This window comes from Lissotriton vulgaris, chromosome 2_1 (assembly GCF_964263255.1).
Source record: "Lissotriton vulgaris chromosome 2_1, aLisVul1.2, whole genome shotgun sequence".
In the NCBI taxonomy this organism is placed as follows: Eukaryota; Metazoa; Chordata; class Amphibia; order Caudata; family Salamandridae; genus Lissotriton; species Lissotriton vulgaris.
In genome coordinates, this window is record NC_141687.1 from 1683065710 (window position 1) to 1683089470 (window position 23761).

At 49.0% G+C, this 23761-nt stretch overlaps 1 protein-coding gene and 1 pseudogene across 2 annotated transcripts in view; both read right to left on the reverse strand.

Moving 5' to 3' along the window:
* LOC147733090 (uncharacterized) overlaps positions 1–23761 on the reverse strand; it is a 254289-nt gene that overhangs the window by 124398 nt on the left and 106130 nt on the right. For both annotated transcript variants that reach the window (XM_086957638.1, XM_086957639.1), the window contains exon 2: positions 21653–21732. In XM_086957638.1, the coding sequence (XP_086813764.1) occupies positions 21653–21713 (61 nt within the window). In that variant the 5' untranslated portion in view covers positions 21714–21732. The remainder of the gene's footprint in view (positions 1–21652; positions 21733–23761) is intronic.
* On the reverse strand, positions 1907–4349 carry LOC147733092 (28S ribosomal RNA; annotated as a pseudogene).

Below are 23761 nucleotides of genomic sequence, written 5' to 3' on the forward strand. Positions count from 1 at the left end.
GGCATCCTTCCTGTCAGGAAGAACTCAGGCTGTCACCCTGGGTATGTTCCAATTGACTAATCTGTCTCTGCCATGTGGAGGTTAGGCTCATCCCTGAGTCCGACACTCTTTAACATCTATGTGTCGAACCTAGCCAACATCATTCGAGCACACGGGATGAGCCTGACCTCATATGCAGATGACACACAGTTAGTCCTGGCCATCAAAAATAATGGCAAAAAAGTGGCCGAGAGTTTCAAAGAAGGTATGTTGGCAATTGAAGAATGGATGGCCTCCAATTGTCTAAAACTCAATTCTGAGAAGACGGAGGTTGTCATATTTGGACAACTCACCCCAAGCTGGTCCCCTGCCTGGTGGCCCGCTGCCTTTGGAACCCTGCCTAAACCTACCACTAAGGTAAGGAATCTGGGAGTTGTTTTTGATGATCACCTCAACTTTGTTGCCCACGCTAACCAAATAGCGTCCTCAGCCTTTCATAAACTATGCTTAATAAGGAAAATCATTCCATTCCTTCCCGAAAGTGCTGGCAAAACCCTGGTGAGTTCTCTAGTGATGGTAACTTTGGACTATTGCAATGGTCATTTTGCTAATGCTCAGGTCAGGGTAATCAATAAAATGCAGACCATACAAAACGCAGCAGCTAGACTCCTCGCCAAAATTCCTAAACACAGGTCCGCGACTGATACAATTAGAAACTATCACTGGATTCCAATTAGAAGCCGGATCAAGTTCAAAACTCTGTGTATTGTATATAAGGCACTGCATAAACAGGGACCTCAGTTTCTTAAAGAACAGTTGATTCCTTACTGTCCCCCCAGATTACTGAGATCCACGACTCTTAACGATCTTGTGGGGAGACCGCCGGTTCCTGGTCACGGCTCCAAAACTGTGGAATACCTTACCTCAGTCTATTAGAACCAGCCCCTCTCTCTGGTCCTTCCGTAAACAGCTAAAAACCTGTCTGTTTAATCAGTAACACCACAAAAATACGTAAGCAGATGGAGAATTTGTTGCAGATGTTCAGCGCCGAGACGCCCACAGGCATTTGTTCGCGCTTAATCAAATGTCATAAATAAATAAATAAATAATAAAATAAATAAATAAATGGATTCGCTGAGGTCTACTGTTGTGTCTTCTTCTGCTACGGAAAGTGAACTAAGGCCTATATTGTGAATCTGAATCGTTGCTGCTTGTTGCATTGTTTGAAGCGGATGATGGTTTGTCAAATTTGGTGAGGAGGTTCATGATTTCTGGGAAAGTCAGCACCTCCTTACGACATCTTAACTGGGTTTTTATTCTCCAGGAACTACCCCATCTGGAATTGGGTTCGTTTGCTTCGCCATTTCTCACTATAAAGCTAGATGCCATGATAGAACCTTGTTTGGCCTGTCTCTATAGACTTCTCTACGCAGAGTCTAGCACTACAGAGGCAGTTACCGCAGGACCACTGGGAGGTAAAGGCCACTACAACCAAGAATAGGTTAAGAGAGTCATAGTTACTCCTGCCATTTGCCCACGCTTCATTGAATTTCTTTACATTCAGAGCACTGGGCAGAAATCCCATTGCGTCAACACAAGCCTTGGGCCTTCGCGATCCTTTGTTTTAATTGAACAGTTGGATTTCCCTGGTCCGCACCAGTTCTAAGTCAGCTGCTAGGCACCGGCCAAGGCAAGACACCGGCCCACACCCCCGGGGACGGGACACAGGGAGAGGCGACCACCGCAGAAAGGGCCTTGCTCACGTCCAAAGTTGCCGCCTCCCTAGAGGGAGGTACCTCGTTCAGTCGCGGCACGTGCCCAGCCCCACAACTTGCCCCAGGCCGACCGACCCATCATTTAGAGACAATTCTTCTCACGAAGTTACGGTTCTGACATGCCGACTTCCTTTACTTACATTGTTCCAACATGCCAGAGGCTGTTCACCTTGGAGACCTGCTGCAGATATGGCTTCAGCCCGGAGCGAGATTTACGCCATCTCCCCCGGATTTTCAAGGACCAGCGAGAGCTTACTGGCTGCCACTGGAAACGCGACAATTTCCAAGGCTCGGGCCCCTCTCTCGGGGCAAACCCATTCCAGGGTGTCCTGCCCTTCAAAAAGAAAAGAGAACTCTCCCTGGGGCTCCCGGCGTCTTCCCTGGGAACCGCACTGGACGCCGCAAGGTCACCCGTCTCCGTCATTCTGGGTTTGGGGATCTGAATCCGACTCCCTTTTGATTGGCCAAGAGCAACGGAGGCCATTGCCTGTCCCTTCCGAACGGTGCTCGCCCATCTGTTAGGATTGACTGACCCATGTTCAATTGCTGTTCACATGGAACCCTTCTTCACTTCGGCCTTGAAAGTTCTCGTTTGAATATTTGCTACTACCACAAGATCTGCACCTGCGGCGGCTCTACCTGAACCCTTGCCCCGGGCTTCCGTGCGCACCACAACGGCCCTCCTACACATCGCGGCTTAGCTCCCGTGGCTCTCAACGCCGGCAACGGCCGGGTATGGGCCGTTGCCCATACCCGGGCAACGGCCCATGTCACTCCTTTTCATTTTCAGCCTTTTCCTGATGTATCATTTGTGATCTTTCTAGGCATGTTTTTTGTCTTAATAAATTTATGAATTGTGATTTTCAGTTTGTTAATCAATTATTATTTCTGGTTTATTGAGGTCATAGTGACCATTGCTTAATCATCCCAATACCTTCACCATCCAACCACTACCCTTTCCCTTCCATTTCTTTAGGGGCACTAAATGTGATCAATTATGGATGTATTTTATGAATAATTCTCTATGATACACGTTGTGAATAAAAGCAATGTTGTTATATTTTCTTTGAATTTTTCAAGTTATGTTTTATTCATTCTAGTATCTGGGACCACCTTGGTTGTATCAACTATTCACCCAGGTCCCAGTGACTTATTGGGTTAACCCGTGTGTTTATAGCATAGCGTCTATATCAACCATCACCTTTTCTGGGTTCTAATGAGCGTCGGCATCTGGCTCCTTAAGCCGGCATTCGGTTCATCCCACAGAGCCAGTTCTGCTTACCAAAAGTGGCCCAATAGGCACTCGCATTCCATGCCCGGCTCCAGGCCAGGAAGCCGGGCTTCTTACCCATTTAAAGTTCGAGAATAGGTTGAGATTGTTTCAGCCCCAAGACCTCTAATCATTCACTTTACCAGATAAAACTGTGGCCTCCGAGCACCAGCTATCCTGAGGGAAACTTCGGAGGGAACCAGCTCCTAGATGGATCAATTAGTCTTTCGCACCTATTACCAGGTAGGCTGAACGATTTGCACGAGTTTCCTCTGGCTTCGCCCTGCCTAGGCATAGTTCACCATCTTTCTGGTCCTATCATGCACGCTCATGCTCCACCTCCCCGAGGAGCGGGCGAGATGGGCCAGTGGTGTGCCTGCCACTGGAAGCACGGCAGGATCCCACCTCAGCTAACGCGCACTGGCCTTCACCTTCATTATGCCACAGGGTTTCGCTAGGCCCTCTGACTGGCGCATGTGTTAGACTCTTTGGTCCGTGTTCCAAGATAGGTCGAGTGGGTAACTGGCATTGACTCAGACCCCTGGTGCCTCGGTACGGGCCTCCCCACTCGGCGGAACGACGCGGTTGGGGCGTACTGAGAACGGTCCGCCCCAGCCGACAGTCGCGCCTGAAGCAGAGGGCCCTGTCCCCCTTCAACCGCCCTGGTGCGCCACGAGGGGCTGCCAAGAACGGGTGCCTGGGGGAGGGTGCGGAGGCGGTCAAATCTCCCTTGGCCCGGGAACATGGCAAAGGGGGCTGTTACACCCTCTGCCAGAATGGAGGGCCACCTGCCACCCCAAAGCCTTCCCAGCCGACCCGGAGCTGGTCGCGGCGCACCGCCGCTGTGGAGGAAATGCGCCCTGCAGTGGCCGGGTAGGGCCCAGGTGCCGGTCCCTCAGAGGGGATCCTGAACTCCTGGGCCACCGACCTTCCCGCTGTGTTGAATCCTCTGGGAGGACTGCACAGACCCCACCAGTTTACCTCACGGCAGTTTCACGCCCTCTTGAACTCTCTATTCAAAGTTCTTATCAACTTTCTCTTACAGTACTTCTTGGCTATCGGTTTTGTGCCCGTATTTAGCTTTAGATGGAGTTTACCACCCGCTTTGGGCTGTATTCCCAAGCAACCTGACTCTGAGAAGACCAGATCCCAGGACTTGGGCCACCTGAGTGGCGCTGGGGAGTCCGCCTTCTGTACGCCACATTTCCCGCTCCCACCGCCGTGCGGGGATTCGGCGCTGTGCTCTTCCCTCTTCACTCACCGTTACTGGGGGAATCATGGTTAGTTTTTTTCCCCTGCTTAGTAATATGCTTAAATTCAGCAGGTTGCCACTGATCTGAGGTCAAAGTCAGAAGAAAACGCTGGAGCGTTAAGGGGACCCGGGTGCTGCCTTCCCCGTATCAGCATCGCCGAACCTCCGCCAAGGTCTGACGGAGCAAACTCAGAGAAAAAGGACAATCAGGAAGGGGCTGAGAGGCAGGTGCGTAACCGGGCCCGTGGGGCACCGGTAGGCAGGCCCGGGTTCTGCCTTCCCCTGTTTCAGAATCGCCAGACCTCACAGAGGTCTGACTGACCCTTTCCCTAGTAATCCTGATGCAAATTGTCCCCCTTGCTTGTAATCCGTACACACAAGGTGACAGAGGGGATCTGTGCGCACAGCAAGACTGAGGGGACCCTAGGTGCGGATGCGCCCGACCTCCTGGAACCCTGGCTTAGATCGGGGAGGCAAATGAGCGCTCATCTGGACTTCCAGGGCGGCCCGGCTATCTGGGTGCCCCATTGCAAAGCATTGCGTGCAACCAGATAGCCGAGTTGAAAGGTGTGACCAGATGGCAGTGACAAAAAGACTCCATTATGCCCGCCCGAGCCTTCGCGGTAGGGGTCCCGCCTGCCCACGCAGGGCTTGGGTGCTCTGCTTCCCGGGGGCTCGGAGACACAGGCTGGGGCTCAGGTACCAGGAGGACCACTAGGGCTCTCTGGCCTGGACGCCTGGGGGAGGACTGCCCCTGACTCATGGAGCCCATCCCGGGCACTTTGCCATGCCGTGTGCTGGAGGAGGGAGCTCACCCCGAACAGAGGGGAGGTGTTGTCCGGGCATAGCCCATCTGGTCCCGCGGCAAAGAACCGCCAGCCCAGGAGGGATGTTCCAGCATACTCTGCCCCTAGTAATCAGGAGGACAAATACACCTCTTTCTGAAAACCTGTGCGCACCGAGATACTTCGAGGACCCTAGGCCCGGACATGCCTGGCCTCCTGAAGCCCTGACTGGGTTCGGGGTGGTGAATGAGCCCCCATCAGAACTTTCAAGGCGGCCCAGCCATCTGGTCACTACATTGGAAAGCATTGCGTGCGACCAGATGGCCGAGGGGAAAGGTGCGATCAGATGGCCGGGACCAAAAGGACTCCCATATGCCTGCCGGAGCCGAGCCTTCCCAGTAGGACTCCCACCTGCCCTTCAGGGCTTGGGGGCTCAGCTTCCTGGGGGCTCGTAAGGCCCCAGCTGGGCCACAGGCACGGGGAGGCCCGCCGGAGCTCTCGGGGCCCGCACACCCAGTGGAGGACTGCCTGGGACCTATGGAGCCTGTCTTGGGTACTTTGCCACGCCTCCGGCCATCGGAGGAGGGATACCCAGATGCCTGGGAGGTGTTGCCTGGACGTAGCCCATCTGGTCCCCGGCAGAAAACTGCCAGCCCGGGAGGGGTGTTCCGGCATACCCTGCCCTTATTAATCCAGAGGAATGCTACCCCTCTTTCTGGGAACCCTTGCACACCAAGAGACTCAGGGGACCCTAGGCCCGGACATGCCCGACCTCCTGAAGCCCTGGCTGGGACCAGCGAGGTGAATGAGCCCTCATCAGGACTTCCAGGGCAGCACGGCCATCTGGTCGCCCCATTGGAAAACATTGCGTGCGACCAGATGGCCGAGGGGAAAGGTGCAATCAGAGGGCCGGGACCGAAAGGAATACCATCTGCCCATCCCAAGCCATTGCGGTAGCGCTCCCACCTGCCCACGCAGGGCTCAGAATCTCCGCGTCCAAAACCAGGGGGGCTCGGGGAGCCAGGCTAGGCCTCAGGCACGTGGAGGACCATCGGAGCTCTCTGGCCCACACGCCAGGGGGAGGACTGCCCGGGACCCATGGAGCCTGTCCCGGGCAGTCCATCAGACTGTATTAATTTTTAAGGTAAGGACATCCAAAGCAACTCTAGGACCACCCGTTGCGGTAATTCATGTTTGTCTGAAGACACACCCTCTCAGTTTAGTTTGTACTGGTGCCCAATCATGACCTCTGAAGGATGACTCACAGAGCAGCCCTGTCGCTCGGCCTGCAGACTAAGATTAAATAAATTCAGATCTTGTCATCTTGCAGATAAACCTCAGTCAGACAGAATGAAGAGCCGGAGCAGCCCTGCCTGCAGATTTTACTGTCTGAAATTGAGATGTCATGATCTGCAGCTCGTGCTAAAAGCGCACAGTGACAGCCTGAGTCTGAGACTACTAGTTACTAGTGGCTGCAGCAGCGCCTGCCCACTGGCGGAAACTAAGTAAGTTCAAAATGTAAACTTACTTAAACAGTAAAAACGTACTTGTCAGTCAAGCCTGACTGTCTCAGACAGACACAGCCTTGTCCCGGTCCAGTGGCTGCGAGCCACATGGGGCATCTTGGTGGGGTCACAGTGCACTGACACAGCATACGATGACCAGCTGCAGCAGAGCACCACCAGTCACTCTGCTGGCTGCAGACTCCCTGCAGCCCCCCGAGATTCATGCTCAGTCAGTAACAGTGCGAGATGAATGCGCGCTGCCTGCCGTCGTCCAGCGGCTAGCTGCCTGGTGGTATTATTATTTATGTGCTGCAGCAGCAGCTGAGGCAGAGCACTGGTGCAGCGGCGCTAGTGCATTTGCCTCCACTGACACACTCCGTATCCCCCTCGCTACTTCTCTCTGGTGACCTCACCTCCTGCAGTGCAGGACCGGTCCGCGTGAGGTCACATCCGAACTTAATGGGCAGGCCACACCCCTGGTGTTTAATCGGCAAAGTGTGGGCTGTGTCAGTCACTCAGTGACTCAGACAGCCTGCTGCCTGGCACCACAGGTGGCCCGGGAATAATTAATTATGCAGGCGGCTGAGTGAAGCTGCAATTGTAACATTGTAGCACTGCAGCAGTGACTCAGCCAGAGCTGAGGAGTTTGCAGAATTACATCCTTAACTGTTTATGAGCTAGACTCTGCTGGCGGCAAGTCTGTCTGCTGGGAGCCACAGGGCCGGCATGCTAGCACCACGGCGTAGCCAGTTTTAGTGGCATTAAAAATATGTGACAAAACATTTCAGTGCGGTGATGCAGAACACCACACTGAAATGCATTAGTGTCACACCTGATTTGTAATACATGGCAAGACTGGAAGGCGGTTCCCAGAATAAGATAACCAAGATTCACCGCTTCGGCTCGCCCACCCTCCTTAAGATGGCCACCACGGTTCACGCACTAGCCTTTGTAAACCACTAACAGAAAGTTAAACAAACTTTATTTAACCGCCAGGAATGGGCAGCGCTGTCACAGAGCCCAGAGCTGAGGTAGGTGCAGAGAGTCACAGAACTTTGCCATTGAGTCAGGTTCGAGCTGCAGCAAGACAGAATGCAAGACCAGAGGTAAGACGCACAAACTCTGTTAATCTGTGCCGTGCATCTCCTAACCATGGGCCGCTAATGAGCTGTTTCCTCTGGTTATCTTCGATTAGCCCAATACAGACCAAAGACGGGTGAGAGAATTTTGAAGTGGCATGGTTGTGTGCGTACAGGTATGGTGCCGTCTAACAACGACATGTAGCCTCCATTGACAAGCATGAATTTATTAACACTGGGGCATTTAGTCTTGAAACCAGTTAGCTCACATGCATCTCCATACTAAAGATGCTTGGTTAATGCATCGAGAAAACAAAAAAGTACAGAGACCATACGATTACTGTGATCTTTAACATCACATAGAGTCCACCACTGCAGTCCTATGTAGAGTGTTTGCAGGTAAGCGAGTGGTGTGTGTTTCCTTTTGTCTTTCCCTTCCTTCCCTCACTTCTGCCCTAACAAATTGTCACTACAAACCACACATTGGGGCTCAGAACTGACCTAGCAGTCAAGTATAAAATGCAATTTACAACACAACAGTGAGCCCTACTTTGGCCACAACCGAAATAAGTTTGTATAAACGACATATATTGTTTGTAATGTTTTATCTTTCAGTGCAGGGCGATGAGCAAGTGAAAATCATGCTTTGTGTTTTATGCTGTGACTGATTACTAGGATTACTACAATTCACCTTGAACTAGTCACGCAGTAGTGTAGGTTAGCTTTCTCTGGTCCTTATGAATTGCCGACAGACCCATCTAAGCTATCAAAGCAAGAAACATGTTGACCACACATTTCATAAATTAATCAAGACTGCTCGTAGGACCATTGTATCTCATACAAGCACTAACATTTTTTAATTAGGGCAATGAGCTTCACTAGTAAAATGTACTCAAACCAAGAACCACTAAATCTATTTTAAGTCGCTTTCACCACACTACACACACCTCACACCCCACATATGCTCTCTTCATCAACAGCAGTATAAAAAGATCTCTGGCAAAGAGCCACTTTGTGGGTTTCCGTTGGGCCTTGCAGAACCGGCCCGACGAGGAGTATGCCCAGATGATGAAGCATGACCCCTTTCAGCTTGTGTGAAGGCCCTTGCTCCTATTGGAGCATATTCCACTGACTCGGCACACTAGTAGTACTTTGTTTGTGTCAAAAGAACTGCACACTTCTATATATCTAGCTCAATTACTTTGTATACATCACACCACAAGAGTCCATTGACCCGACAGATCTTATTAGCTGGCACCACATGACCAAGGATGTGGTGGGAGCAAACTTAGGTCTAAGTCCTAGTACAAGGAAAAAGGCAAAAAAAGTCATAAAGGAACAGGGGAGGATTACGCTGACCACCTAGGCCTGGGGCCAAAAACACTTTTTCCAAATTTTGCTGCAAATCTATTTATGATCTATAAAAATCTAGCAAAAGTTTATAAAATAAGTGCAATCTATCGATGAGCCCCCCCCCTCCTACTAGATGGACCCTCCTGCCTATTAAGGTCCAAGGGAGGGACCCTATTCCTGGAGGATGGACCAAATGCCTTGTCCCGGGGAGCCCACTCCTGGGAAACAGAAGTTACCCTGCCCACATTAGTGCTGGCTGGGAAATACAAGTCTGCTCTCATCTGGCAGTAGCATTTTTAAGGCACCAGCAGGGTGGGAGCAAGCATGCCATCCCTGCCTGCAGGAGCGCAGACAGGGAAGGCATATCAGTGGAAGATTTCAAAATATTCTCACCAGGTGGGAGCAGACTTCTGTGTCCCTGTCCATGCTCCTGCAGGCAGGAAAACACACATTGGTCCTGCGTGGCGGGAGCACACAAAACAACTGCTCTGACTGAGCAGCAGCAACGACGGCTCCCGCAAAATTTTGTGAGTCAGATGGGGCTCTGAGGACCCTGGGGCTCTCCCCCACTGCCCCTATGCATTGTTTGGCTAGTGCCCTCCTGCTCCTCCATTCGCAGTGTAGTGTACTTGGTAGCCACATTACACTAACTATAACTCACCACAGTAGCATGGACTGTTCCAAGAAATTAATGTACCACCCCTATGGGCACACTCATTAAGGAATGGAGTACAGTTCCGAGAGTTTGCCTCAAGCCGTCTAATTGGCTCGAGGCTAATGGGGGACTTGCCGGCCTTAAACTAGGAAATGACCCCCGAGGAGAAGGGGTGAATGGACTTGTGTTATCAGGGTACATGTGGCCCTCCTCAGAGTTTAAACAATCAATAAATGAACTAATTGGCCCTTTATCAGATGGTACTCCCATAGGGTGACCACCCTCATCAACACTAACAATCAGGTCCTCAACACTAAGGCTGTCAAGTGTGTGAGTTTCAATGTCCAGACTTTCCCCAGTAGAGTTCACAATACTATGAATGAGCAAAGCTGGGGAGGATACACATAAAAGTCAATCATTATTTTCCAGCCCAGAACACCCAGTAATGCCCCCTAACCTCGGATCACAGGACAAGTGATTCTGAGATAATGAGGAAAACTTCCTAAGCTGTATACGGGAGTGCACTGGTGGGCTGGATCTAAACTCTAAAGCAAATAGATTCTCGGCCAACAGTTCCGTCTTCAGGGTCAGTTCGATACAGTCATACTGCTCAGCTACAGAGGTAAGCTTAAGTGCCTTAGTGATGTCATCCCTAATTATAGATCGGCACCCTCTAACATGGCGTAGCCAATGAATGGTTTTCTTAGTCAAAGAGTCTGTACTCTCAAACTTTCCCCCCATTGTTAACTTGGGGACATTTGTCATCAAGATTTTATTAGTACTGGATGGCCTACTGGGTTCCATGGTCTTGCTTCTGCTGGAGATTATGCCTCTGTCCTGTGTCCTATTAGTGGCCCGACCTGAAATTAAGTGTCAAATGTTCCCTCCCTGGTCTATTCATCCGATGGGCCAGCCTGTTTTCAGGAGTTATCAGGGATTCATTTTTGGGGGTTCCTGGCCGGTACCAAACTACTTGCCCTGGTCTGCCCACTGTACGGAGGTTTGGTTTTGCCTGTGTCCCCAATTAACCTGTCCTCACTCGATGGGTTCGGCCTACCACCGGTAGTCTTCAAGGGGAAAGTCTTAGCGTTTGTTGTGCTAGTATTTGATATTGGTGCTTAACCCCTTACTTGGTTGAAGCCCAACCCCTGCGGATACATTTAGCATCAGAGTTTTCATGGAGGCAATATCATCCCTCAAAAGAGATACTAAATTCACCAGCTCGTAAAAATTATTTGGAAGATTAGTACCCATAGTATGAAGTTCCGGTGAGGATAGGGGCACATGATTCGGGAAAGGGCTATAGGCAAAAAAAATAGGGTCTGAGCCAGTGTCAACTAATTGCGGTGTCACAGGTCCTCCACTATGAACGTTTGCTAGAACAGAAAATCTGTTGACACAAGAAATAGATTTGTCACATAAAGATGGGTAACTACAATCCATCAGGGCAGAGCTATCGTTAGCCACAACGGGAGTACTCTCTAGTTCTACTAGTTCTACTGCCCCACTGCAATAACTAAACTGGCACCAGATGCAATTGCCAGAGGTCTCACCCCCCTCCTCAATCAGATGCTGGAGAAAGGGGAATATCCCTCAAGGTTCAAGCAAGCCTCCATCCTACCCCTGCTCAAAAAACCCAACTTAGACATCACTGAGATGAACAATTATCGCCCGATTGCTAGACTCCCCCTCCCTGCCAAAAAAATAATAGAAGGTAATCTGAACGCACAACTTAGCGCCTTTCTAAAATCAGCGGATGTACTCGATTCCTCCCAACACGGCTTTCGGGAGGAGCACAGCACGGAATCCGCCCTGATTAAATCTATGGAAGACATCAGGCAGGTGATGGATGCAGGGGGCAGAGCAGCCCTGATCCTATTGGACCTCTCTGCGGCCTTCGACACGGTCCACCACAAGCTATTGGTGGACCGGTTGAGGGCCTGTGTAATTCAGGGAAAGGCTCTAAAAATCCTACAAGCCTTCCTATCTGATAGAACCCAGACAGTGGCACTGGGCAGTTACGAATCACACTCCTTTGTACTTCCTTGTGGAGTCCCCCAGGGGTCTTCGTTAAGCCCAACCCTTTTTAATGTGTATGTGTCTACCCTCGCCCCGGTGATCCGATCGTTCGGCTTTCAACTCACGGCATATGCTGATGACACACAGATTGTGGTGTCCCTCCTTCCCGGCAATACGGATAACACTGCTGACAGATTCAGAAACTGCATGTTCGAAGTAGGCCGCTGGACGGCACAAAGCTGCCTTAAGCTAAACTCCTCGAAGACTGAGGTTCTGCTCTTTGGTGCCAGAGACAACTTCTGGTCCCCGAGATGGTGGCCAGACGAAATGGGACCTCTCCCAGTGCCGGTTGACAAAGTGAAAAATCTCGGTATACTGGTGGATACCACCCTGACCTTCAAATCCCAGGTGAGCGCCCTCTCTTCCTCTCTCCACTTCACTTTCAAAACCATCAGAAAAATTCTTCCGTATCTGGAGAAGAAATACAGGAAAACGATTGTCACTGGTCTAGTGCTCTCACGCCTAGACTATTGCAACAGCCTGATGCTAAACGCCCAGCAGAGCGTACTCAATAAACTCCAACTTCTGCAAAATGCAGCCGCCCGCCTAATCACTGACACGCCCAAATTTGCCTCGGTATCTCAGGATCTGGTGACGTTACATTGGCTACCCATTCGTAAAAGAATCACTTTCAAGGCAGTATGCATGGCCTTCAAAGCCCTTCATGATACGGGCCCTAGGCACCTGAAATCACTTTTCTGCTGGCATAAACCAGCAAGAACCCTGAGGTCAGGACAACTGGCCCTGGTTACGGTCCCCAGAACTAAAAGAGCTCGCTGGGGAGGCAGGAGCTTTTCTCTTGGTGCGGCAGAGGCCTGGAATAAACTCCCACTTGCGCTCAGACAAACTCAGGATCTGATGGCCTTCAGAAGAGGACTCAAAACATGGCTCTTCACTCAGTAAGCACGCTCCATCACACCAGTCTATCCTTCTAGCGCCAGGACACCTCCGGGTAACAGAGCGCTCTACAAATATGTAAAATAAATAAATAAATAAATACAGTTGAGGACCCTCTAGGGGCGGAGCCAGATTCATTTAAACCCTTTTGTTTTGTCAGAAACATGGCAGGGATGAAAGGCGAAACAACTCCCTCATTCTCGCCCCCCACACCACCCACATTCTGCTGGGAAATGACCCCGGATGCATTAACACGAGTCTCGTTGGCCAAGATACTCTCACATTCCTCCACCAGGCTGTCAATTTGATCAAGGACACAATTAGTGGCTGCATGCCTTGCCACATTCCTGGCCTTCTTCCTCTTACGCACATTGAAAGAGGCCCCAAGCTCAGTACCTCCACCCTCCATTGATGTGCGCTTCCCCATTAAGCGCACCCTTCTTTTCAAAATGGTAACCAAATACCAATTAAATTAGTTTCAATTAAAACACTCAAGTCCAACAGTCCACCAATGATTCACCGGCTATCACGAGCAATTTCAGGGGCATAACACAGTACCTTGTAAAGGGATGTAAAAAGTTATTTATTGCTCCACAATGTAAGATATCTCAGGGGTGGCCCTGCCCCGGCTCCTCCTGGCGGTGAGGGGCGCGGATGGGCCCGCCCTTGGCCCGGGCTTCGCCCAAGCACGACCGCACGCGTCCCGCGCTGCAGGAGTCCCGACTGGGCTTTAAGCACCTCCCGGCGCGAAAACGGGGCGTCAGCAGCCACTAAGGAGTCTGGGCAGTGTAGTCTCCCCCAGAGTAATGGCCACCAGCGCCTTCAGCGCTCAGACTGGCATCCTCACTCCTTCCCCGGCGTGAAGATGGTGGCAACAGCAGTTATGTGGCAAGTGGCTGGTGCAAGTGGCTGGTGCAAACGGGCTCCCGCTCTGGGGGAGTCCCGACCGGGCTTTAAGCACCTCCCGGCGCAAAAGCGCAGCGTCAGCAGCCGCTAAGGAGTCTGGGCAGTGTAGTCTCCCCCGTAGTAATGGCCCCTGTGCCTTCAGCGCTCAGACCGGCGTCCTCACTACTTCCCCGGCGTGAAGATGGTGGCAACAGCAGGTATGTGGCAAGTGGCTGGTGCAAGTGGCTGGTGCTCCACAATTTAAGATGTCAGAGGGGTGGCCCTGCACTGGCTCCTCCTGGCGGTGACGGGCGCGGATGGGCCCGCCCTTGGCCCGGGCTTCGCCCAGGCAGCGCCCAAGCACGACCGCGCGCGTCCCGCGCTGCGGGAGTCCCGACTGGTCTTCAAGCACCTCCCGGCGCGAACACGCAGCATCAGTAGCCGCTAAGGAGTCTGGCAGTGTATTCTCCCCCCAGAGTAATGGCTACCGGCACCTTCATCGCTCAGACCGGCGTCCTCACTCCTCCCCTGGCGTGAAGATGGTGGCTACAGCAGGTATGTGGCAAGTGGACCAAATGCAAAAGCTTTGGAACCCTTTCAAGAATCTGCAATTCCCCTAGTGGTTACTAGGTATCCCATTCAAGTCAAATGTAAAATATATCATACTCTTTCATGAAGGTGCAGTTTCACAATACATTCCAAGTTGTCCCTCATGAATCAAATGCAAAAGCATAATTACTAGGTGCCCCTAAAAGTCAAATGCAAATACATTGATCTTGTTTCATGAAGGTGTAGTTCTACATGTCATCATTGGGTGCCCCTCAAAAGTCGAATGCAAAAGCATTGAAATTCTTCCACAATGCTGCAATTCCACAAACCATTATTAGGTTTCCCTTTCTAGTCAAAAGCAAAAACCTTGATATTCTTACATGAACTCAAAGTCCCACTAGTCCTTGATAGATGTCCCTAATGAGTCAGATGCAAACGCATTGCAATTCTTATATGAAGCTGCAAACGTCCAGCTCAAGTCAAAATCACCTGCTTCAAATGACCTGTACCAAGCTGAAAGGGTGTGGGTTTATTATATAAATTTGCATATACACTTTTGCTATTTAATTCATTTCTGCTTGTTTTCCTTAGGATTGATTATTTACCAAAACTGTTTCCAAACGATGAGTCAAAATGATAGTTTTCCTTACATTTCTTGTTTTGCTTTTTTAGCTTTTGATCATACCCTACTATTCATAGGAACTATAATTCACTCCAAATAAAAGTACAATGACATGGCTTATTCTGACTGTTTACGTTTTAGTAGGTGTAACCTTTGTTTTTGATTTGAGAGGAGTGTTTTCTGCATGCTGACAGTGCTATACAATACTCAAATAGGGGAGATGCATTTTCACAAGTAGTTACAAGAGGTTTCTTACAAGTTAGATACAAGTATTTGAAATCTCAATCAAAATTATGTGAAGGATGTGGCTTCAACCTCAGAATCTGCATATGCACTCTACCTAATCTACTGAATTGCAGCAAATTTCAGTGGGAATTAATACATCTACCAAAGCTGGGTTATAGTCAGGAATGATCATTGTATTGTACAATAAATGTCTTGCGAGTTGTTAAAATAGTTGATGTATGTAACCCTACTATACAGAAGTCATTTATCAGTCATTGGGAAGTGAAAGTGTCTAACAATTTCTATTTTTGTGGGACTATTTTTTAGGTGTGCGTGTACACGAATAGGGACAAAATGCAATCCCTCAAAGTTAAAGCATCCAATGGCTGGAATGGGCTGCTCTGCTGATCTATACTTTCTGCTAGGGAGTCTATTTTGAGTGACTTGTCCGCAGACCAATGGTGAAAGAGTGTTGATTGGCAAACCCGATACATGTATGTATTTTTTGTTTGCAGTTTTTTGGAAAACATAGAGCTGGCAAAACAGCAAAAGCTTTCTTTAGGTCAGACCTAAAACGGTTTGCATCATACAATGCCAGTTTCGGTCCTATCATGTATCTAGTTCAGTGGTTAGGAAACGTTTTCATCTAATTTTATTTGGAAACTATTAGTTTGAACTTTGGGAATTGTTTTTAAAGGAAAATAGTATTTTATTTTCCCCTGCCTCACCATCTTTCAGTATTAGCATTCAAACCGGGAAGTGAGCTCAAATGCTGTTTAAGGTCCTTATCAATTCGTTTCACTCTATATTAACCCCTTCCCTGCGGGGGGTTTTCATCTCCTGTGCTGGGGGAAGGGGGGCCGTGTGCGGCGCCGCCGTGCTGGTGACGAGCTGAGCTCATCATGAGGCACAGCGGAGATGCGCTCATGACGAGCCGAGCTTGTCACGGCCACACCCGTTTTTCGAACGTTCAGCACAGCGGGGAAATTATCCCCGCGTGAGAATGTTCCAACGGCCGTGACGAGCTCAGCTCGTCATGAGTGCAGCTCAACTGTGCCTCATGACGAGCTGAGCTCGTAATTAGCACACAACGGGTTAACTTTCAGATAAAGCTTATGGGAATTTTTTGTCACAGGGCTATACATATAGTGATATCAGGAGGATTCTTGTCAGGACTGCTGGAAAGCCAATACGGAACAGGACAGATTCAAACATGTGCCAGACAAAGCACCATGGTTCATAATTTTAAGGTTGATGAACTGAGTACCTTGGTGTTGGAAGGCAGTAAAATACTACATTTTCTCACTGGACAGATTTGCAAAGTGGCTGGTTAGAAACGATAGGACAGAACCAGTTGGGTTGCATTGGAGTCATTCTCATAACAAGAGTGCATATGAACAGCTGAAGGGAAGCATTAGAACACCATTATGCGAAGAGCAATGCCAAAAGGGTAGAAATGCAGGGGTGCAGTAAAGAGATGTTAGACACACCACTGATTGATGATTAGCTTTAAATGAATTAAGATATGTAAGGTCCTTTCTTGAAAGGTCAGTACGAGTTGAGACAGAGTGAGTTACCACTGACATTGGTAAGACTGAGCCGAATTCAAATTAGATGGTGACATGGTTCACTAAATGTTCACACACACTTATCCTTTGGCTTGATTGGCCTTTGAAATTAAATGTCAGACTGGTACGCATCTTGAAACCTGGCAAGCTTTTGTGGCATGTGGTGCTACCCTGTCCTGGTCAGGCCCTGCAGAGATTGGGCCTCCTAAGCAAAAGCCATGGCTTCATCTGTCTTCCACTGGGATTACAGGAGCTGTAAAGTCTGCAGTAGTCCCAGACATCTCATAGGTCCTCATTGTTGTTGTTAGTGAATGTTGCCCTTCCCTGTGTCTGGTGCCCTGGCCTTTGGAGATTAGGCCTCCCTGACAAAAGCCATGCTTTGCCTGCTTCTCATGTTGGATTTCAAGAGCTATCAGCCCGCAGGAGCCCCAGGCTCACCTTGGCATGATTCCACCCTGCCACAGATAACAAAGAGAACCTGCTCAGTGCCTGGAGCCCTGGCCTGTGGAGGACGGCCCTTCTAGGTGAAAGCCATGACTTCACCTGTCATTCATTGGTGATTACTGGAACTGGGCAGCTTACATGATTCCCAAATTCCTCTTTGGTACAATCCCATTCTTCCACAGGATATGCCATGGGATATGCACAGAGGTCCTGTTTATGCTCTAAACCATGGAAGAACATAAGTGTCCTCACCAGGCTTTAGTCACTATACCCTGGGTAGGGACTGTCACATCAGTTCATAGAGTAAGTGTTACCCAGGTTGGTGCCTTCCACCTTCCCAGTGCCTGAGCCTGGTGAGCTTTGAAGGGTTAACCCCCCGTCTTGTTGGGCCTGACTGAGAGAAAAACATTCTTGCCTATTAACCTGGGGCGAGGCACAAGTAAAAGTAAGCTTTGCTTGCTGGCTCTCCAGTTATCTGGTTGGCCAACCTCCGACCAGCACATGATGTGACCGGAGTGCCCTGAGCACAGTTGCCCCAATTGGCAGTCGTACTAGGAGCAGAGGGCCTTCTCCACCTCACTGTGAGAGGGGCAGGGAATTGCCGGGAAGGGTTGGACATGTTGAATTGGCTGCACTCCCAAGCATTCCGACTCCAAGAAGAACTGAGCACTCTCATGCTGGGGATCGCTACTGGTCTAACACTGTACATGGGCTGAGCCTCAATCAGAAGGGGTTGGGACCCCTGAGCGATACCAGAGTCAATGTTCTGTATGCCACATTTCCCACGCCTATCACCGGATAGGGATTTAGCTCCACGCTCTTTCCTTTTGGCTGGCTTTTACTGAGTGAATTCTGGATGGATTCTTTACTTCCACTTAGTAATATGCTTAAATTCAGCAGGGAACCACATATGATCTGAAATTGGTTGCCAAAGGGTGGGGAAGCCAGACCGACTTAATGGGGTGAAAAAGAGAGACCCTTTTTGCACAGGGATACCCACTGCCGTGCACCCTTTCCCAGATTGGAGGCCAAAACCCACAGTAGTCAGCATGGAAACCAGCATCTATGGACAGGAGGGGACTATCTCAGTCACAGATATAAAAGCCTCAAGTGCAACTCCGACAAATCCGAGGTTCTTTTTTTTGGCTGCCCCGCCGACCCTAAATGGAAAGACTGGTGGCCGGCAGCCATGTTTCCCCCTACTGGCGACTCTGGAGCTGCTAAAAACCTGGCTATTCAGATTGATAATTGTCTCTCCTTTAGGGCCCAAGTCTCAGGATTAGTCGGCAAATGCTTTGCCATTTTAAAAATGCTGAGGAAGTTCCTGCCGCTCTTGTCCTTGGAACATAGGAAGATCACTGTCCAGGCCCTGATCAGCTCCAGGCTGGACTATTCCAACGTTCTCTACCTCGGTCTGCCTGAATACCTCTTATCGCGTCTGCAGGTGGTTCAGAACTCAGCGGCCCATGCCATCTTCGGCCTCCCCAGGAGATCAAGGGCCAGTGAGCTTCTGAAGACTCTCCACTGGCTCCCCATGAAGAAGTGTATCATCTTTAAGATCTTGACCATTGCATTTAAAGCCTTGCATGGAATAGGTGCCCGCTATCTTCAGAAATGGGTCCGCTTTTATTCTCCAGCCAGATCTCTGCGCTCTTCCTCACAAGCCAAGGCAGCGATCCCCAGTGATCCGGCGTGCCCGCTGTGGGGGGCGCTCTTTCAAATTCCTTGCCCCGCAGTTATGGAACGATCTCCCTCTTTGCTTGAGATCCAGCTCCAATCTTTTCGCCTTTAGAAAAGACCTGAAGACATTCATCTTCCTGCAATAGACACCACTTGTGCTTCTATGTTTTCTGTCACCCATCCGCTCTTTTATTCTCTGACCTGCTGAGGATCTTTCAGCGCCGGGACACTCCTCAGTGTAGCCGTGCGCTATAGAAGCATCCCCTTAACATTAACATTAACATTAACAAAGTGGGCACCCAATGCAGTCAGTGCGGGCATCCATGAGACACCCCAGTAAGCAACATACAGCATGAAGCCAGGCACTCTTGGTTTTTCATGCCGGGGGCAGATTGGTTTTCCACTCACCCTGCCATGGTGACAAGGGTCAGGTGCGCCTATGGTGTACCTAAACTGTAGAACCAGGGGGCCCGCGATGGGTGATTTGGGGTCTGTCCATGGAGGACACTCAGTCAAGAGAATCAAGAGGATGCAGAGAGATAGCGGGTGGGACAGGCAATAGCTTACCTTGCAGCATATTGCCAGCTTAATTCCAACATCTAATTACAACCTTTCTAACTGCAGTAGCTTTATTTAACAATATTGAAGCTCAAACTATTTAACTTGCTAGCAGTAGATTTGAACTTATATGGCTCGATGCTTAAGGATTTAGGGTGTACTCATTCCAATTGCAGGGTCTTAAAGAAGCCCTATATTGTTATTTTTTGTCACTACCTCCATGAGACAGGAGTGGGTAATTTGCGTGCCTGCTGCCTTCATTGTATATGGCAGCTGCTTCGTAAGCTCTTGCATCTGGAATCGGACCCTGATTCACTTTTACTTGTAGTCACCATGTTAGGTATATAAAGTAACATTGAAAATTGAGAAGGCAGGCATCTGAATATATCATTGCCATCAAGCGGATGTGCGATTGGTCTGATGTTATCTAGAGTCACGGTAGCAGCTGGACGAGCCCGGATTGCAATTGCTGTAATGCAGGCATCCTGGGTAATCCAGGCATTATGGGAGGTCAGCGCTCATCAGCATCTATGAGCTCTAGAATTACCACAATTATCCAAGTAACAGATGGAGCAATCAAAGGAACCATGATTGTGTTAATGAGCCATTCACAGTCTCACTGTACCAGCTGTGTTTACTTACATGTGCATGGCTTAATATTTGAACCAAGCATATGTTACTGGCATGATCAACCAACAGCACTTACTGGAGAGGACATCAAAAAATGTGTCAGACCTCCTGAAGCCCTGGCTAGGCTTGAAGAATCAAATGAGCCCTCATCTGGACTTTAAGGGCAGACTAGCTATCTGGGCATCATTCATTCCTTTGGCATATGTGATCAGAAGGCCAGGCAAAGAGCGACCAGATGGCTGAGCTTGAAGGAAGATGTCTTATGAAGCAGTTTATGATCACCCAGAGAGTGGCAATGAGCTGACATAGTTCTCAGGGTCTGGGTTGTACCTCATGCATAAGGCTGTCGGTGGCCTCACAGAGCTTTTGACATGGGGTTCGGACAGAGTTTTTTTTTCCGGCCATGCAGAGGAGCACTGCTCGGGTCTGAGGCACCTCGTCCCAAGGACTAAGTGACACAGGGGGCTGGAACATGGAGCCCGAGCTGGAGGCTTACATCCCAGGGCTCACCAGAGCTCTAACCCCGGGCCCAATAAGAACATCTGAACCTGGGCAGGCAGCGGAGACCTTCTGGGCCTGGAGTACCTCATCCCAGTCACTTTTAGACATGGCAGGCCAGAGAACAGATATCAGGGCTGGGGGATTCCACCCTGGGCTATGACATAGGTCCAAGGTGCTATTTAACAAGGACAGGCCTTCCTGGCCACTGGTACCTAGTCCTGGGCATTTTGGAACACAGCGGGCTAGTCAACGGAGTCAAGGAATGGAGGCTACCAGTCCCAGGCCAGCCAGAGCCCTGACTTGGTGCCCAATCAGAGCTCGCTTCTTGACCCATGGGAGGCAAGGGAGGTTTTCCTGTTCCCAAGTGACCCCATCCTGGGCTCTTTGGGACAAAATAGGCTGGGAAAAGGGGCCCAGGATCATGGGCTTTCACCCTGCTCCTGCCTGAGCTCTTACCTAGAGCATTTTAACATGAGCAGGCAGGGGAGGCCTTCTCGGGCATGGGGAACCCCATCCCCGACACTTTGCGACGCGACGGTCCAGGAATGGACTCAAGGGATGGCCATAGGCCAGTCAGAGCTCTAATCCTGGGCCTGGTCAGGGCTTCTTCACAGAGCCAAGCAGAGAAGCCCTTCATTGGCCTGCAGTAATCCATTCTGAGCACTTTATGACACGGTGCATCAGTGCACAGACCGCAGCTTCCTCACCCTTCCTCTCCCCAGACCACTACTCTTTCTTGTACTGTGTATACCTCAAGTGATAGAGGAAGACATTCAAGAGAATATATCCAGCCTCCTGAAGACCTGACTGGGCTTGAAGCTTCAAATGAACATGCAGTCACATGAAGGAAGTGATGTGGTTTGTTTATTTATTTTTAGTACAATATGCCACTAGTGACATTGGCATGGCACATTATGCACCACCCATGGAGGCATGGCAACTGACCGCTAATTTTATTTCACACAGCCCTGCCTCAAGGTTAGCAGGAGTCAGACAGATTTGTCAAGTCAGGGGCATCTCTGAAAGGTGAGCAGATCTGGAGCAGCATCAGTCAGTTTCCAGAAAGGCTCATGAAATAGCAGCAGTGCTAGGGCAGTTAGTAATATATCAAACTTCTAGAAGTCTAACAGACACTATGGTAAATTAGGCACTTGTCTGGCAACCTTTTGACGTGGCACTTGTAAGACAGGCACATGGACCCACCCTGGATGTTAATTTGTATGTATTTATGAGGTACATGATATATCAGGTGCTGCATACCTCTCACAGTTCACGTAAGGCAAGAAATCCATACATTACCCAGACACATTGCATCCCAAAGTCACAACTGGTCAGGATAAATTAATGAGCTTGGCACTTACTGTCTGGATATGACTCTCCAAAGCAGGCAAAGAGCAGTGCAAGGACAAGCAGCATCTTCATATCCACCTCAGGCTCACACCTGAAACAAACATATAACATCTTCAGTGGTCATCTACCAGTGCAGAGAGGCAGCAGAGCAGTGGGCTGGGACAAAGAGAATGACCTGTGTTAACCCAGAGGGTCAGAGGCAGAGATTCAATATACACCAGAAAGATTGATGCAACTTTGAGAGGTGAAGTAATAGAGAGGGATCATACATCAAACCCTTTACCCCTACCAGGAAAAATTTGAGATAGAGAGTGACCATCCATGGTACCCGTAGGAGCTTCTATTAAGTGAGGGTGGATCAAAAAAATAGCCCTACTGGAATTGGATCCATTCTGTCTCGCTACAGCCCTTGTAGGAACCATGTTCAGACTCCTTCTATCAGTCCCCCGTATCCGGAGAACCAGATGGGGTGGTAAAGCCTTTTCCAATCTGGCACCTAAGTGGTGGAACGCTCTCCCAGTGGAACTAAGGTCCCTTCCCACCCTTCAGTTATTCAGAAACGCTCTGAAAACCCGTCTCTTTGTGCGGGCATACCTGTAGTTGTGCATTGCCTTTTATGATCTGTTTTTGGTAGGCGCCTTGATACCTTTGGGTTTTAGTCGCGCAATACAAATTGCTTTCAAATCAAATCAAATCATTCAGAAAGAAAGTAACTATCTCCAAGAAGCTTTGAAGCCTAGACTGATAGAATGAGTCTACACAGTAACGTTTAGTCCACCACACGTCTTGTAAAAATAACAGATGGTTCTTGGGGCACGGAAACTGGTCCTGCTCAGGAACATTTGGTGACAAAATGAGGAATGGATACATAAATTGACCGTACCTGGTAAGCATTAGAGCAACTACAAGGACTTTGGAATAGATACCAGCTTGAAACTGACCCCTTTGAACTGCCACAAGGAAGAGAATAAATGAGATGAAATTCCCTACCGAAAGGGCTGAGAGACCTAGAATAGGAAATGTATTTCAATTTTGCACTGAAAGTATATCTGTTTAGGAAACTCTAAGAAAAGGCCCAAAATATCAGTCTACTGGATTATTGCTGGGGAGCTTCTTTGGAAGCAGTTGCACCCTTTACAAGTGTTATTTATACATTCAATAGAGAGTGACCATACCTGAGACTGTCTGGAACCCCCAGAAGGGGCGAGTTGGTAGAGACTGTTTATAAACCACAGCCTTTGCCATTGCCATATTCGGTGGACCGTAGAAATTGACCATAACAAGGAATGTCTGAAGCCTATGGAGAGTGGCAACACCCCTACACCGTTGGGTCTACCATGAAATGCTTCCTTTAAAAATGTATATATTTTATGAACGTATGTATGGTTCCACAAAATCAGGAAATAACAACCTAAGGGTGTTGGACCATTACTGCAGAGCTAACAATCTTAAACATCTTATCCTTGTCACATCCACCATCATCGACACATGGAATCTTTCATGGGTTTCTCTCATCAGGTGGGTACACCAAGTTTCTGGCAAAGGCCTTATACTGAAACAGGCTGCGACACTTGAGATAAGTGCTGTCTCTCTGAGCACAACCTTATTGAACGTGAAGACGTTCCGAAGAATTATAATCAAACTTTAAGGAATCATGATTTCCATCATAATTTATTCCATGTTTTATCCACAGGAATTTGTTTACATCATTCAGCAAATTGCTAGTTTAACATCCTTAAACTTCCCAAACTGTTCAAAAAAATCATTGAGAGTTCACCCATTGCTTTTTTGACTATTGCAGTCCTTCATCAGGGGTAGTCTGAAAATAATATAGAAAAATATATGTAGGATCTTGTCAAGCGTCATGTTGCACAAACACAGTTCAAAATGGAAAATAAGTTTATAAACAAAGTGCTGCAAAATGGTTACTGATTCAATCTCAATTGTGTCAAAACCAAATGAACAATGGATATGGTATTCCAATAGCGAGTAACGTTAAACCAAAGGATCAAAAGCAACAGAATGTGAGGTGGGTGGTCAAAAATGTGTTATATTTTTCTATATTATTTCAGACTACCCCTGATGAAGGACTGCAATAGTCCGAAATGCATTGGGTGAAC